At 42.6% G+C, this 12,815-nt stretch overlaps 1 protein-coding gene and 1 long non-coding RNA gene across 2 annotated transcripts in view; one reads left to right on the plus strand and one right to left on the minus strand.

Annotated features, from left to right (window-relative positions):
* Positions 1–398, minus strand: part of LOC111606495 — a 10,398-nt gene extending 10,000 nt beyond the window's left edge. Inside the window, exon 1 of the long non-coding RNA XR_002752039.1 lies at positions 1–398. This exon is cut by the window's left edge and continues 394 nt beyond it. This is a non-coding gene — a long non-coding RNA (uncharacterized LOC111606495).
* Positions 399–773: 375 nt separating this feature from the next.
* Positions 774–3,970, plus strand: six3 (SIX homeobox 3). The gene is made up of 2 exons (XM_023327183.1): positions 774–1,803; positions 3,755–3,970. The coding sequence occupies exons 1-2, from the start codon at positions 1,112–1,114 to the stop codon at positions 3,945–3,947; spliced, it is 885 nt and encodes a 294-aa protein (XP_023182951.1). The 5' UTR covers positions 774–1,111; the 3' UTR covers positions 3,948–3,970.
* Positions 3,971–12,815: the final 8,845 nt, after the last annotated feature.

The following is a 12,815-nucleotide window of genomic DNA, read 5'->3' on the forward strand; positions in this document are numbered from 1 at the left end:
CCAGATCAAATGCAACGAAAAGTGCTTTTATGTCTCCGAGAAGCTTTCAAGTTGGCACTGGATTGTAGTTCCAACACTGGACTAATGGTTTTAATAAGGGGTATTGGAGTAATAAAGAAAAAAGAAGAAAATAATATATTTAAAAAAAAAAGGGTAAGAAGTCAATGGCAAGTGAGTGTTTCTCTCCCCCTCCCTCCTCCCTCCTTCTCCTGCCCCCCAAAATATAAGGAGAGAAGGCGGCGGGGAGATGAGGGAGGCAGAGTTGTGCACTCTGAGTCCCAGAGGCCGAGCGAGAATAAAAGTCACGACCAGGATAAAGTGGGGAAAAATAGGCAAAAATCGCTGCCAAAAAAACCCAACAAAAAACTATTTTATTGTATATGAGGTAAAAAGAAAATTAAAAAAATATATATTTAAAAAGTTGCTACCACTGTCTGAAAACAACAACAAAAAAACAAAAAAAATCCAAAATAATGTGCAAATTGGCTCGCTTCTATTCAAAACGTGTATTCCCGGGATGCAGTCATTGGTTGTCCATTTGTCCCCCATTTAAAGCTCCCTCCCTGCTCTCTCTCTCTCTCCTTCTCTCTCTCTTTCTCTCTCTCTTTCTCTCTCTCTCTCCCCGTCTCTGCTAAGCATCTCCAGTCTACATATCTGCTTTAGCTTTAACGAGCCTCGTTAAGATCGCAATAATATTCCACCCTCTAATTGCTCATTCCATTCAGCGGACAGGCGAGCATTGGCTCGCGCCCGATGCGCGCGGTGCAGTGGGAGGGTTGCTGTGGAGATCCGAGACTCTGATAACCCCCCGTGCGCGCTGCACAAGTGGTGAAAGCCTCTCGCGCTACGTACTGGCTAATGATTGGCACGCTTGACAGTGATTGGCAGGGCTGCCATGACAACGCCACAACGACACCAAGAAGACCAATAGAAAAGGGAAACAAAATGTTTCAATGCTACACTCAACGGCGGATTTAGGGGGGAGATATTATGAGGCTGGTGTCATTAGGCGATAGCCATTGAATCATTCAAGCTTTTTTTACTCGCCGTATTTTTCGGGTTTTTTCCCCCCTTTTTCTCGGTAATTTTCTTTCTCTCTCAGGTCATTTCCATGGTTTTCAGATCCCCTTTAGAGCTTTATCCCTCCCATTTCTTCCTGCCTAACTTCGCTGATCGCCCACTGCTGCTGGCGAACAGCGCTCCCGCCGCCAGGTCTCCAGAAGACTTGTCCATGTTTCAGCTACCGACCCTCAACTTCTCCCCGGAGCAGGTGGCGAGCGTCTGCGAGACGCTGGAGGAGACCGGGGACATCGAGCGGCTGGGCCGCTTCCTCTGGTCCTTGCCGGTGGCTCCGGGAGCGTGCGAGGCGATCAACAAGCACGAGTCCATCCTGCGCGCCCGCGCCGTGGTGGCGTTCCACACGGGGAACTTCAGAGACCTCTACCACATCCTGGAGAACCACAAGTTCACCAAGGACTCGCACGGCAAGCTGCAGGCCATGTGGCTGGAGGCGCACTATCAGGAGGCCGAGAAGCTGCGCGGTCGTCCCCTCGGACCTGTCGACAAGTACCGGGTGCGGAAGAAGTTTCCGCTGCCTCGGACCATCTGGGACGGGGAGCAGAAGACGCACTGTTTCAAAGAGCGGACGCGGAGCCTGTTGCGGGAGTGGTACCTACAGGACCCGTATCCGAACCCGAGCAAGAAAAGGGAACTGGCTCAAGCCACTGGACTCACTCCTACACAGGTCGGGAACTGGTTTAAAAACCGGAGGCAAAGAGACAGAGCAGCGGCGGCCAAAAACAGGTTGGCGATTTTTTATTTTTTTTATTTTTTTCCCCCTGCTTTATCAAAATCACTAAAAATGCGCACTTATGTACAGGGGGCGGGGGGGGGGGGACGCTTTTTCTTTGATATAAGGAAATAAATGTTACTTCGCTTCCGGAGAAACTACCCAAGAAAAGAGACAGGGCAAGGCTGGAAGTCAGGTAAAGGGAGTGAGCTGCGGCGACATGTTTGCTGTGGAGTGAAATCCGGGGGCAAACACTGGAACTATTTTTTCTCTCTTTCACGTTAAATTACAACCTTTGAAAATTAAATATGACAGAGACGTGTTGATCAACGTCAAAATCTGAAATGAATGCACGACTAATAATTTAAGAACAAGAATAATAAAAATATGTGAATAAAATAACGGACTTGAGAACGACATTGTTTAAATTTGAAGTTTTAGTTTAACGTGGATTTTAAAAAAAATACTGTTAATTCAATTTTGTAATATTTATTTAATGTCTGAATTCATCTTTTATTATTATTATTATTATTATTATTATTATTATTATTATTATTTTTATTTTTTTTTTTTACATAAAACCACGTGTTTATTTTCTCCGTAGAGGAATCATATATCTAACAAATATGCTCAGAGTATTCGTAAAGAACCCCAAATATATATCAATCTTCTATTGTATGAAGAAATTGTTGTTAAATTGTTGTTTGATGAAACACGTTTTCATTGAGCATGACGCAATTTGTAAACAGCATTGAATTAATATGGTTTGGCGAATCTTTAATCCTTTCATTAATTATTGTAAAACCGCATTTGTGGTTTTTTTTTTTTTTCTAAAATAATTCTATTTTTCTACCTATCCCAAAAAATTATTCTGATTTATTTAGGTGAAATTAAAAAAAGTATAGTATAATAATATAGTGTCTACATTTAGCTTCTTCTTCTTTTGCCCCCGTCTCATTTTAACGTAAAACTGTGATGGAAATGAAGATTATCTGAAAGGATAATGGACACATTACTGATATTAGTCCACTAAAAAAAAAAAAAAAAAAAAAAAAAGAGCATGCATAAAAGCCTCAGTCTGTATTCATAACATTACGTGTGATATCATTTCATTGAAATGCTATAATTGATTAGAAAATGCCCCCAAGTGTATTACTAAGCCATATGAGCTCTGTCTTAATCTCTTGGATAAATGAATAGATATATTTCCGCTCTGACATTATCCTTCCGCGATGGAGTTATTACTATTATTATTATTATTATTATTATTGTTGTTGTCATCCTTATTATCGTGAGTGGACAGCAGAGAAACATTCAGGGTTATTGGTGCAGCCTGGATCTCCACGTCATTCATTCATGCACCTCCATGCTGCTGCAGCACAAAACCTCCGTTAGGCTCTCTGTATGTTTTATTTCTCACTTAACTAACCAACATTGATTTTTATTATTAATTATTATTATTTTTTTTATTTTTTTTTCTGGAGTTCACAGAGGCTGGAAAGCACAGCAGTAGATATAAAAACAACAACAAAAACAAAACAAATAGCTTACGTCCCAAGATTTTGTTTTGCTTTGTTTTTTTTTTTTTTTTTTTTTTTTTTTTTTTTGTGCTGCTACTGTTTAGACTATTCCACCTTGCATTGCGCGTTGGTTTTGTAGCAAATCCTCCCAGCGTTAGTTGGTCTAAACTGTCTAAATAGTGCTGCGTTTTTTTTTTTTTTTTGTCCCTTGAAAGCTGGCTGCTTGATAAAAGCACGCATGCATGGCTGGGGCCAGCGCAGGGAAAGAAAGGAGAGTTTTGAACCCCTATTTTGCACCAGGATGAGGAGCAAGGGGAGGAGGAGGAGGAGAGGGGGTGAACATTCTCAGGTCTAATTGCCATTTCTCTCATTCTCTCCCTCCCCTCCTCCTTTCTCTCGCTCTCTCTCTCTCTATTTCTCCCCCCTCTCTAACCTCTTTCTCCAGGCTCCAGCACCAAGCAATAGGACCGGCCGGCATGAGGTCCCTCTCGGAGGCCGGACTCACCCCTCACAGCTCGGCCGAGTCGCCCTCGACCGCGGCCAGCCCCACTACCAGCGTTTCCAGTATGACAGAGCGAGTCGACACTGGGACGTCCATCCTGTCCGTCACATCCAGCGACTCGGAGTGCGACGTATGATACGGCGAGGAGGAGGAGGAGGAGGAGGAGGAGGAGGAGGAGGAGGAGGAGGAGGAGGAGGGGGGTGGTGGTGGTGGAGGGGTGCGGGTTGGGAGGTCAAAACAAGAAGAAGACAAAAAAAAAGGAAAAAAAAAAGAGAGAAATATTTACAGGGGAAAACGGACCCGAGAAGATGACAAAAAAAGACTCATGAGAAAAGGACCGATTGATATAAATATTAAAATAAAAAGAGATAAAAGCACGTCTTTTTTTTTTTATTAAAGCGCTTTCAAAGGACCCACGCCTACCCCTCCTCTTCATCCCCCCCTTCACACCAACATCAACACTAGACTACTTGCATGATTTTTTTTTTTTTTGGTTGTTATTATTCTTTTCCATTTTTGTAATCAGGGAAATCAACCTGAATGCAAGATTTTTTTTTCTCTCCACCCCCCCCCCCCCCGTCCTCCCCCCCATCAGGAACCAGAGGGAATAAAAACAGATCGTCTTTTTTTAAATTTTTTTTTATTATTTTATTTGATTTTATTTGTTTGTTTTATTTTTCTCCATCCAAATGACGACGGCGAGGAAGCAGCCGCGTGCAAACCAGATGCAATCCTGTTTTCATCTTTCTTCTTCTTCTTCTTCTTCTTCTTCTCTCTTTTTTTTTGTTTACTTTGTGTTCATCAGACAATCATTTTTAAGTCGTAAGCACCTTTTTTTCTTAACTGCATTTCTGTCACTGCCTGTGTGTGTGTATGCGCGTGTGTGCTGCGGGTGTGTGTGTGTGTGGGATATAAACCTGGTCGGGAAGAGGGGGGAAAAAAAGAAAGAAAAAAATATTAATGACAATAATAATAATAATAATGTGTCGAACGGATCCGTTTATGACTGTATCAGATTTTTATTTTTTATTTTCAAAAGAAAAAAAGAAGTTTATATTGAATTATGTATATCTCAAATAATGCGATCATTCTCCCGCTCTGTAATATACGTGTAGAAATATGCTTGTACATAATTATTGCTCTGCCCCCCCCCCCACCCCCAACCCCTCGACCCTCTTCCTCCTCCTCCTCCTCCTCCTCTTCCTCCCCTGCGAGTGTCATCCTCTTTTCTATCCCCCTTCCTCACTTTTCTTGACTTGGTGTTCCTACATAAAATATTTGTCAAAACTTACACCTCGAGTGCTGCAGGCGTTTTTGTTGCGTTTTTTTTTTTTTTTATGTGTTGGTGGCTTACTAATCTTCATATACTTGGTCTGTGTGGCTAGTAAATGTGTTGACCCCTCGCTAAAAGCCGTATCCATCTTGTTTTTTTTTTTTTTTTTTTAGCTTGTTTGTTTTATTATTAGCGTGTAATTCAAATGAAACGTTGAGTTTGCCTCGCCTCTGTGCATGCTGTCCGTCTTTCCATCCGATTACGGATAAGGGCGGTCATAAGTGGCTAAACACATGCTCATATTGGCTCATTATTGGATTGTTGGAGCATTACCGCTCATCCTCGCTTATGATCCCCCTGCTTGGTGGAAGGTTATGCAGTCAGGTGGCTAAACATGCGCGATTTTTTATTTATTTATTTATTTATTTTTGCGATTAGAACACTGTAAAAAAAAAAGAGAGAGAGAGAGAGAGAGAGAGAGAGAGAGAGAGAGAGAGAGAAAACAAAACAACGAGTGCTACAAGAACTTTGTCAAAACTTGTATTTTCAGTTTGTTGAAAACTATACGAGAAAGGAAAAATGTGCTTTTGATAGATTTACACAAAAATGTCGATGTAAAAAAAACAACAACAACAAAACAAAACAAAACAAAACAAAAAAGATGTGAGTGCTATTTCCACCTTTTGTGCGTTCGTCGCTGGTGAATACAGAAATTAAGTAAACGCGCCATTAAATGGGCTAATCACGGTGGGGACTCCTCCCCTGTCCCAATCTCCCATTGTGGCTCCTGAAAAGAGCTTTTCTTCCTCGGAGGAGAACCATTTCCACCCCCCCATCCACCAAAAAAAAAAAAAACTCTTTTCGCCTCCCCCTGCAGTCCATTTCCAACCAAAGTCCCCAACCAATTATTATGCCGAGACCGGGGCGCAGATATTCAACTACAGGACACTGTTGCACGAATTTTTTTTTTAAAATTATTATTAGTGGTAGAGACACTTTCTCAAACATAGGCAATAAGTGCTGTAGTTGACAGAAAGCGGGATACGGGAGCTGTTTGCTGTTTAAGAGATGTAGAAAACTGCAGCCTGCAGGGCGAACATCCACAGTACTTTGATCTTGCCAGATTATTTTATTTTTTTATTTTTTGTTTGTTTGTTTTGCTTGACTTTTTTTTATTTTTATTTTTATTTTTTACCGTATATTGTGTCGAATATACACACACCCACATACACACACCCCAACAAAGTGCGTCCAGAGCAGGTGGCCCAACTGACGCGATATTGTCAAAAAAAAAAAAAAAAGACCACTAAGACGGTCAAAGCTCATCTGTTAGGTTAAAGCAAACCTTCCCCACCGCCTGTCTTTTGCAGATGAACTAAATCTGGTTCATATTTGAAATCTCCAATCAGTCTGCCAGAGACAGATAGGCCCTATCAAGAGCACCAAGAGTCCGTGGCGTATTACACCCACACCCACACACACGCACACACACACACACACACACACACACACACACACACACACACACACACACACACACACACGCCCCCACCCACACCTACACAACCTCCCCACTCCGCTTCTCCATTTACGCACTCCACAAGTTTTATTGGCCGCGACAAGTCCCGGCTCTGATTGAGATGAAATTAATCGTGAACTGAAGAGCATTTTTATTATTATTGCTGCTACCATTATTATTGTCGGCAAAGAAGGACACGAGGATTAGGACTACATCTGAGAGATGGAGCCGCGGATATCGGCGCGCATGAATGCAACAAACAAGCGGCGAATTGGCTGTATTTGCGCAACGTTGCGCGCACAGGGCGAAAGCGGTGTTTTTCCCCTTGCAGAAAAGTGTAAAACGAAAAGCACACAAACTCTTAGAATAGATTGTCACCTCTTCTAAAGTGGAAAACACGAATAAGGCGAAGCAGCGAGACACCGTAGAAAGTTAAGAGGGAGATCTAATAACGATTTTGCCCGTTGTGAGTTTGCGTGACTGTGCAAATGAGATGCATGGTAAGAGCTACAAGGATTGTTCTCGGTGTAAACATACAGTATGTAGGCCAGAGTTGCCGCAGCAGCAGCAGCAGGGGCAAAAAGCGCTGCAAAGTGTGAGCCTATCTGTTGCTGGCCGGGGTCATTAACGGCGGGGGAGCTCTTGTTCGTGATCTGTCAACTCAAATATGGATCACAAGACAAAAGGAACTTAGAGGAGAGTAATCTCTGTGTGTGATACGTACACCAGAGCAAACGAGAATGTGAGAGAAGTGCGGCACTTGCATGTTCTTTCCTCCACCTCTCCCCTCCGCAGCCTCTCTGCATCTTTTGCGCTCTCTGAGGTTGTGTTTTTAAAAATTATTTTCAAGCTGAAAGTCAACAACCTTAAAAAATATACGATGTTTCCCTAGTTTTAAAAGGGAGAGAGAGAGGGCGAGAGAAAAGCTCAACTGAGAGCTTTTCTGGGTGTTTATATTGACGTGTATCTGCTTGGTGGTGATCCGCTTAAAGGTCAAAGCCCCCCCACCCCCCCGACACACACACTGTTCTCTTCATTTCCCACATAAAAAAAAACAAACCAAAAAAAAAAAAAAAAAAAACAGCCCACCAAATTTTGTCCGATTCCAAGAATCGTCGACGGAGTGATAAACAAAGTGTTGTTTCGACCAACAACAACGTCGAAAATAAAGTGGAGAAATTGGAGTATTTATTCCAGACGTTACAGAAAGTTGTTAGTGAAATTAAAAAAAAGGGGGGAAACCATTAGATTTTCCAACCCATCAGCAGACCAGAAGCTTTTCTTTTGATCGACTTGGAAAGATTTCCCCGCTTTATTCTCCTGACCTCTACATTCTGCTCTTTAAGATGAACAGAAACATCTTCTCCTGTCGAAAAATATTTGCAGCAATAAGCCAATCCTCATAAAGGCCAAAAAAAAAAAAAAAGACAGGAAAAAAGCAGCTTTGCCTTAATTGCACATTTATATTTTCACCCATTAAATCCCGGCTCTTCTTCGTCACCTTTTAGAAAATGACAGTGAACAGCTCCCGCTTTCCTGCGACAATTGCGTTGAGATTAAACGGGTTATAGGGTACAGGAAGCAAAAAATAAAATTAAATTAAAAAATTCAACAAAGAAAGTTGCAATCATTTTTATGGTCGCTCTGCAGGGGTAAAGGTATTAAGTGAGTATGTTTATGATGCAAACCTTTACCTAGGCTCAATCATAAGTTGAGTTTAGGTAAAGTATTATTTCCCCAGTAAAAGTCGCAGTAATAAAAGTTGACAGGGGAACTTTGTGGATTCCCCCCCACCCACTACTTATAGTTACATATGGATCCTATTTGGGTGGCACATATTTTGGTGGGACCCATGTGGTTCTCTCGGTTTGAATAGTTTCCTATCAGTAAAAGTTGTATATTATCAACTCAAGTGGGCCCCACTGTATGACACCCATCCTCATTCACGCCTGCTAGTTTGAGGCCCCAAAAAACAGAAAGCATGTGCTCACGTTCAGTATCGAAAAACCTGTGAAGCTTGTTTCTTGTTAACCATAGCTATTCATAAGTAACTCTACAGTTAGTGGAACATTTAGAAGTTTTTTCTGTGAAGAAATCAACTCCCCCCCCCCCCCCCCCCCCGAAATGCAAATCTGATTTTGGACACGCCTCTGTGAAATACGGCAATGAAAGAGAACAAATCGAAGAAAAGGCGACTTGCTGGTCGCCCAGTCACTGATGTTATTCTTTTTTTTATGGGGCAGCTGGGATCATACTCTCTCTTTCAGGTCATGACGTGTGTGTGTTGTGTGTTTCTCCCGGCGTGGGCGTGTGTGTGTGTGTGTGTGTGTGTGTGTGTGCGCGTGTTTGTTTCTAATGCCGTATGGGGACCATTTTCCTGACATATACTACGTTGTGGGGACACACTGCTCCTTGTGGGGACCGAAGCCTGGTCCCCACAAGGGGAAACGCTGTTTTTGGGTCAGGGGTCAGATTTAGGACTAAAGTGAGTTGAGTTTTGGTTAGGGTTAGGGTTAGGTATGCAATGTATAGGGGTAGGAATAGGGTTAGGTTTAGGCTGTAGAAATGAATGGAAGTCAATGGAAAGTCCCCACAAAGACGGCGTGCGCAAACGTGTGTGAGTGTGTGTGCACACGAGCAACGTTGCTCACACAGCACATATGGAGCTTGTGTGTGTGTGTTGGAGTGGAGGTGGGGGTGCAGGCTGTGATCTCTCGCCTTGTGCACAACGAGTGGACAGAGTCGCTGAGCAGCTTAAACAGAGCCGCAGCACCTGTGATTTCTGTGACCGTTCTCAGGCCCGCTTAGTTTGGCACGGCACGGTACGGCACGGCACGGCACGGCACGGGTCCACTGAGGGCTTCTGCTGACCATGCAGAGAGCGTCAAAGACAACAATGTTTTTTTTTATTTTATTTATCATTGTTTAAAAAAAAACGTCTGTCAAGTTCTATGATGGAGAGCGTTTCAAATGTCCAATCCTCTGAATCCTCCGATCAAGTAGTCTTGTGCTTATGGAAATATTTCTTAAAGTGAATGAAAAATAATTACAAATATATATAGTTGTCATACAATGTATTTATTCATGAAGTTACATAAACGTTTTTCTACCCACATTATTATTATTATTATTATTATTATTATTATTATTATTATTATTATTATTATTATTATTATTATTATTATTATTATTATTATTATTATTATTAATGAACCAATAAATTGACCTCAGCTCACGTGTTGCACTAACATTTTGGTGACACCACCACCCCACCCTTTTTTTTTTTTCTTCTTAACCCACTGAAGGTCGATCACTTCCTGGTCAGCTGCTGAAGGCTATTTATTGTCTGTCAGCTGGAGCTACTGCCTGTTCTGCTGCTGAAAGCCTACAATAAACCCATCCTGGACAGAGACACCCAGTTCACTTCTTCTTTTACCCAATTTAAAAATAATTTAAAAAAGGATGTTTTTAATTTGTCTGCCTGCACAAACGCAAACACATAAGCTGTCCAAAGGTCCTCCAATGTCTTATGCTTTCAAGATACTATCCAGGGAGGATCCCCCCAACCCCTTTTACTAACAAATATATACAGATTAAAAGGTTGAAACAAACTCTGATGTGTTGTCTTATACCTTATGTGATGTCACCAAAGGTTTGAGCTCGTGAAAACTTGGTTTTTTGGGATGGCAGATTTTTTATCTCGATTAATTAAACAATAATAAATAAATAAATAAAAAAAACTAAGAGAAGAATTAGCCATGACATATTTGCTTTGTAGCAAATATGCGTTCGATTAATCGACGTTAGAGTCCGATTAGGAGTGTAGGTTTGCATCTTTTGCGGACTTAAATCCAAACAAATGCTGTAAAAAAAAAAAAAGCCCAATATAAAAAAGTCCACAGGAAAATAGTTTATAATTAAAGATGAACTCAAAGTGTATGCATTTAAAAGAAAATATGTTTTCACGATTTTACGGGAATGTGCTGTGGTAAGCCCACACGTTTAAAGTGGAGCCTTCTTAAAAAAATAAAATAAAATAAAAAATCCTTATTGCATTAAAGGCTTTAGCATACATCACAGTGTATGTGTGACAGCTCTTTTATGAACAGCTTGCCTCATTTCCGAACCTCTGTGCACCGAACAAAACGTCGGGGACTGACCGAGGTCCGGGTGTCCTTATCAATTTAACCTCCATTTACAAACCGACGGGATGGTTTACCCTGAGCGCCAGCCGCATCTGCACCACAGACAGCGGAGGTCATCAGACCGGAGCGAAGACCAAACGCGCTCTTCGACTGCCATCTAGAGGACGCAAGTGGAATTAAACGGAGGGTGGCTTGAAAAACGGTGCACCTTTCTGTCAGGGGTCAGCAGAATTAGCAGGTGCACATTTGCAGGTGTAAATAGAGTTGAAAGACTAGATTGTGGCAATGCAAGAAACAAACGAGGTGTCACATAAATATGCACTGTGATCATTTAAACGCAACTTTTGCAGCGTTTGCGAGTCATTGCGTGATTCTTAAATTGCTGGTTAGTCAGCACAACCACTGCCTCTGTTACAGAGGTATTTCCAGTGTCTGTACCCCACTTGTAGTGGACCTGTACCTGTCAAATCCAAACTATGATCCAACTGAAACAGCTTTGAAGCTTTTCGGTTCTTTGTGTTCGGTACAAGCGCGGACATACAGAGACAGACGTGCACCACAGGGACATCTGAAGGCCAGCGAAGTTGTCCTGGCTGCACACGTACATTTATGCTTTATACTCACTTGCAGGAGTAAGTTGGAGGGGATGAGGGGGGCATATCTATTAAAGTTTCATCACATGAAAGTCAAATGATGTTGGCACGGTGAAACAGCTTCCCCATTTAGTGCAAGATCAAGGAGAGTGTAATGGAACCCCGGATCCGTGGTTAATTTTTTAAAACTGATATCCAGAGTTTTTGCAGTGTCCGCCAAGGCGCCAAGGGACTGACAGCCATGTGTGTGTGGGGGTGTGCGTGTGTGTGTGTATGTGTGAGAGAGAGAAAGAGAGAGAGAGAGAGAGAAAGAGAGAGAGAGAGAGATGGTGGTGGTAGTAGCGACCTAAGGGGGTGTTGCTAATGGTTTCTGCTGGAGTGCGGCCTTTTAGAGGTTTAACTCCTCTGTTGTGGAGAGCAGTGGCAGAGGGGAGGAGAAGGACAGAGAGCAGGCAATGGAGAAGGTTTGCTGTAAATGGACAGTAAAACGCTCGAGGCGACTCGGCCCGAATCCACCATTAAAGTAAGGGGGAGGTCATAGTAGCAGGTTACCTTCCATGCGCGGTTACTTTTGTGCTTCTCCATTTCGCACTCACTCTCATGTCCTTAAGCAGCTTTAGCCTGATTTTAGACTCTCGTGTGTGGGTGTGTGTGTGCGTGCGTGTGTGTGCGTGTGTGTGGGTGTGTGTGTGTGTGTACAGGCGATCCTTTATCTTGGGTCACTGGAGCCGATTTGTAGTTTTAAGGATTTAGATGGGCATGAATCTGATATCAGTGGACGCGCAGCCCCCCTCGAAACGTCTACGTAAATGTGTGATATTGAGATTGTTTGCTGGAGACCAACATAAAGAAGTTCAATCTGGAGAGACTCAGACAGAAAAGAATAAACGATTAGGAAATTTATTGACAAAAAATGAATAACAATTCTTTGGCGCTCGGGCCCCGGCTGGAGATTTGAGCAGTGAATTCCGGCGAATTCAGATGAGCCCATCAACGCTGAATAGGGATACTCCCCCGGGGCCCGACACTGGTGGTGGAGGTTGGGAAAGATGACGACTTGAAATGCTGGTGGAGAAGGGGAGGAGGTGGGTTGAGCAAAGCTGGAAAGCAACTGGCGGCGTGGGTGTGGAGCCTTTTAACAGAGCTTGATTGAAGATTGGAGAAGGCGGGTCGAGGTCCAGTGATGAAGATGACGCAGTAATTAGATGGAATGGGTGGAGCGGAAGTCTTCCAGCTTGAACTTGCGCCTAGGCTTCATTTCACAATATTAACGGGAAAGTAAAATACGCTGGTGTCTGACATAAACACAAATCTGAAAAGTGCGACCTGCATTTATGCGTTTACCCGCCTTTTTCATTCGGACAACAAAAATTTGACCATCTATCTTTGCAGAATCAATTCAAAGACAAACTGTGATTTCAGGAGAGCACCAGTGTTGTGCATGTCATATGGATTTGGACTTTGTCTGATTATT

The sequence above is a fragment of the Xiphophorus maculatus genome, chromosome 22 (genome assembly GCF_002775205.1).
Source record: "Xiphophorus maculatus strain JP 163 A chromosome 22, X_maculatus-5.0-male, whole genome shotgun sequence".
Taxonomy (NCBI): domain Eukaryota; kingdom Metazoa; phylum Chordata; class Actinopteri; order Cyprinodontiformes; family Poeciliidae; genus Xiphophorus; species Xiphophorus maculatus.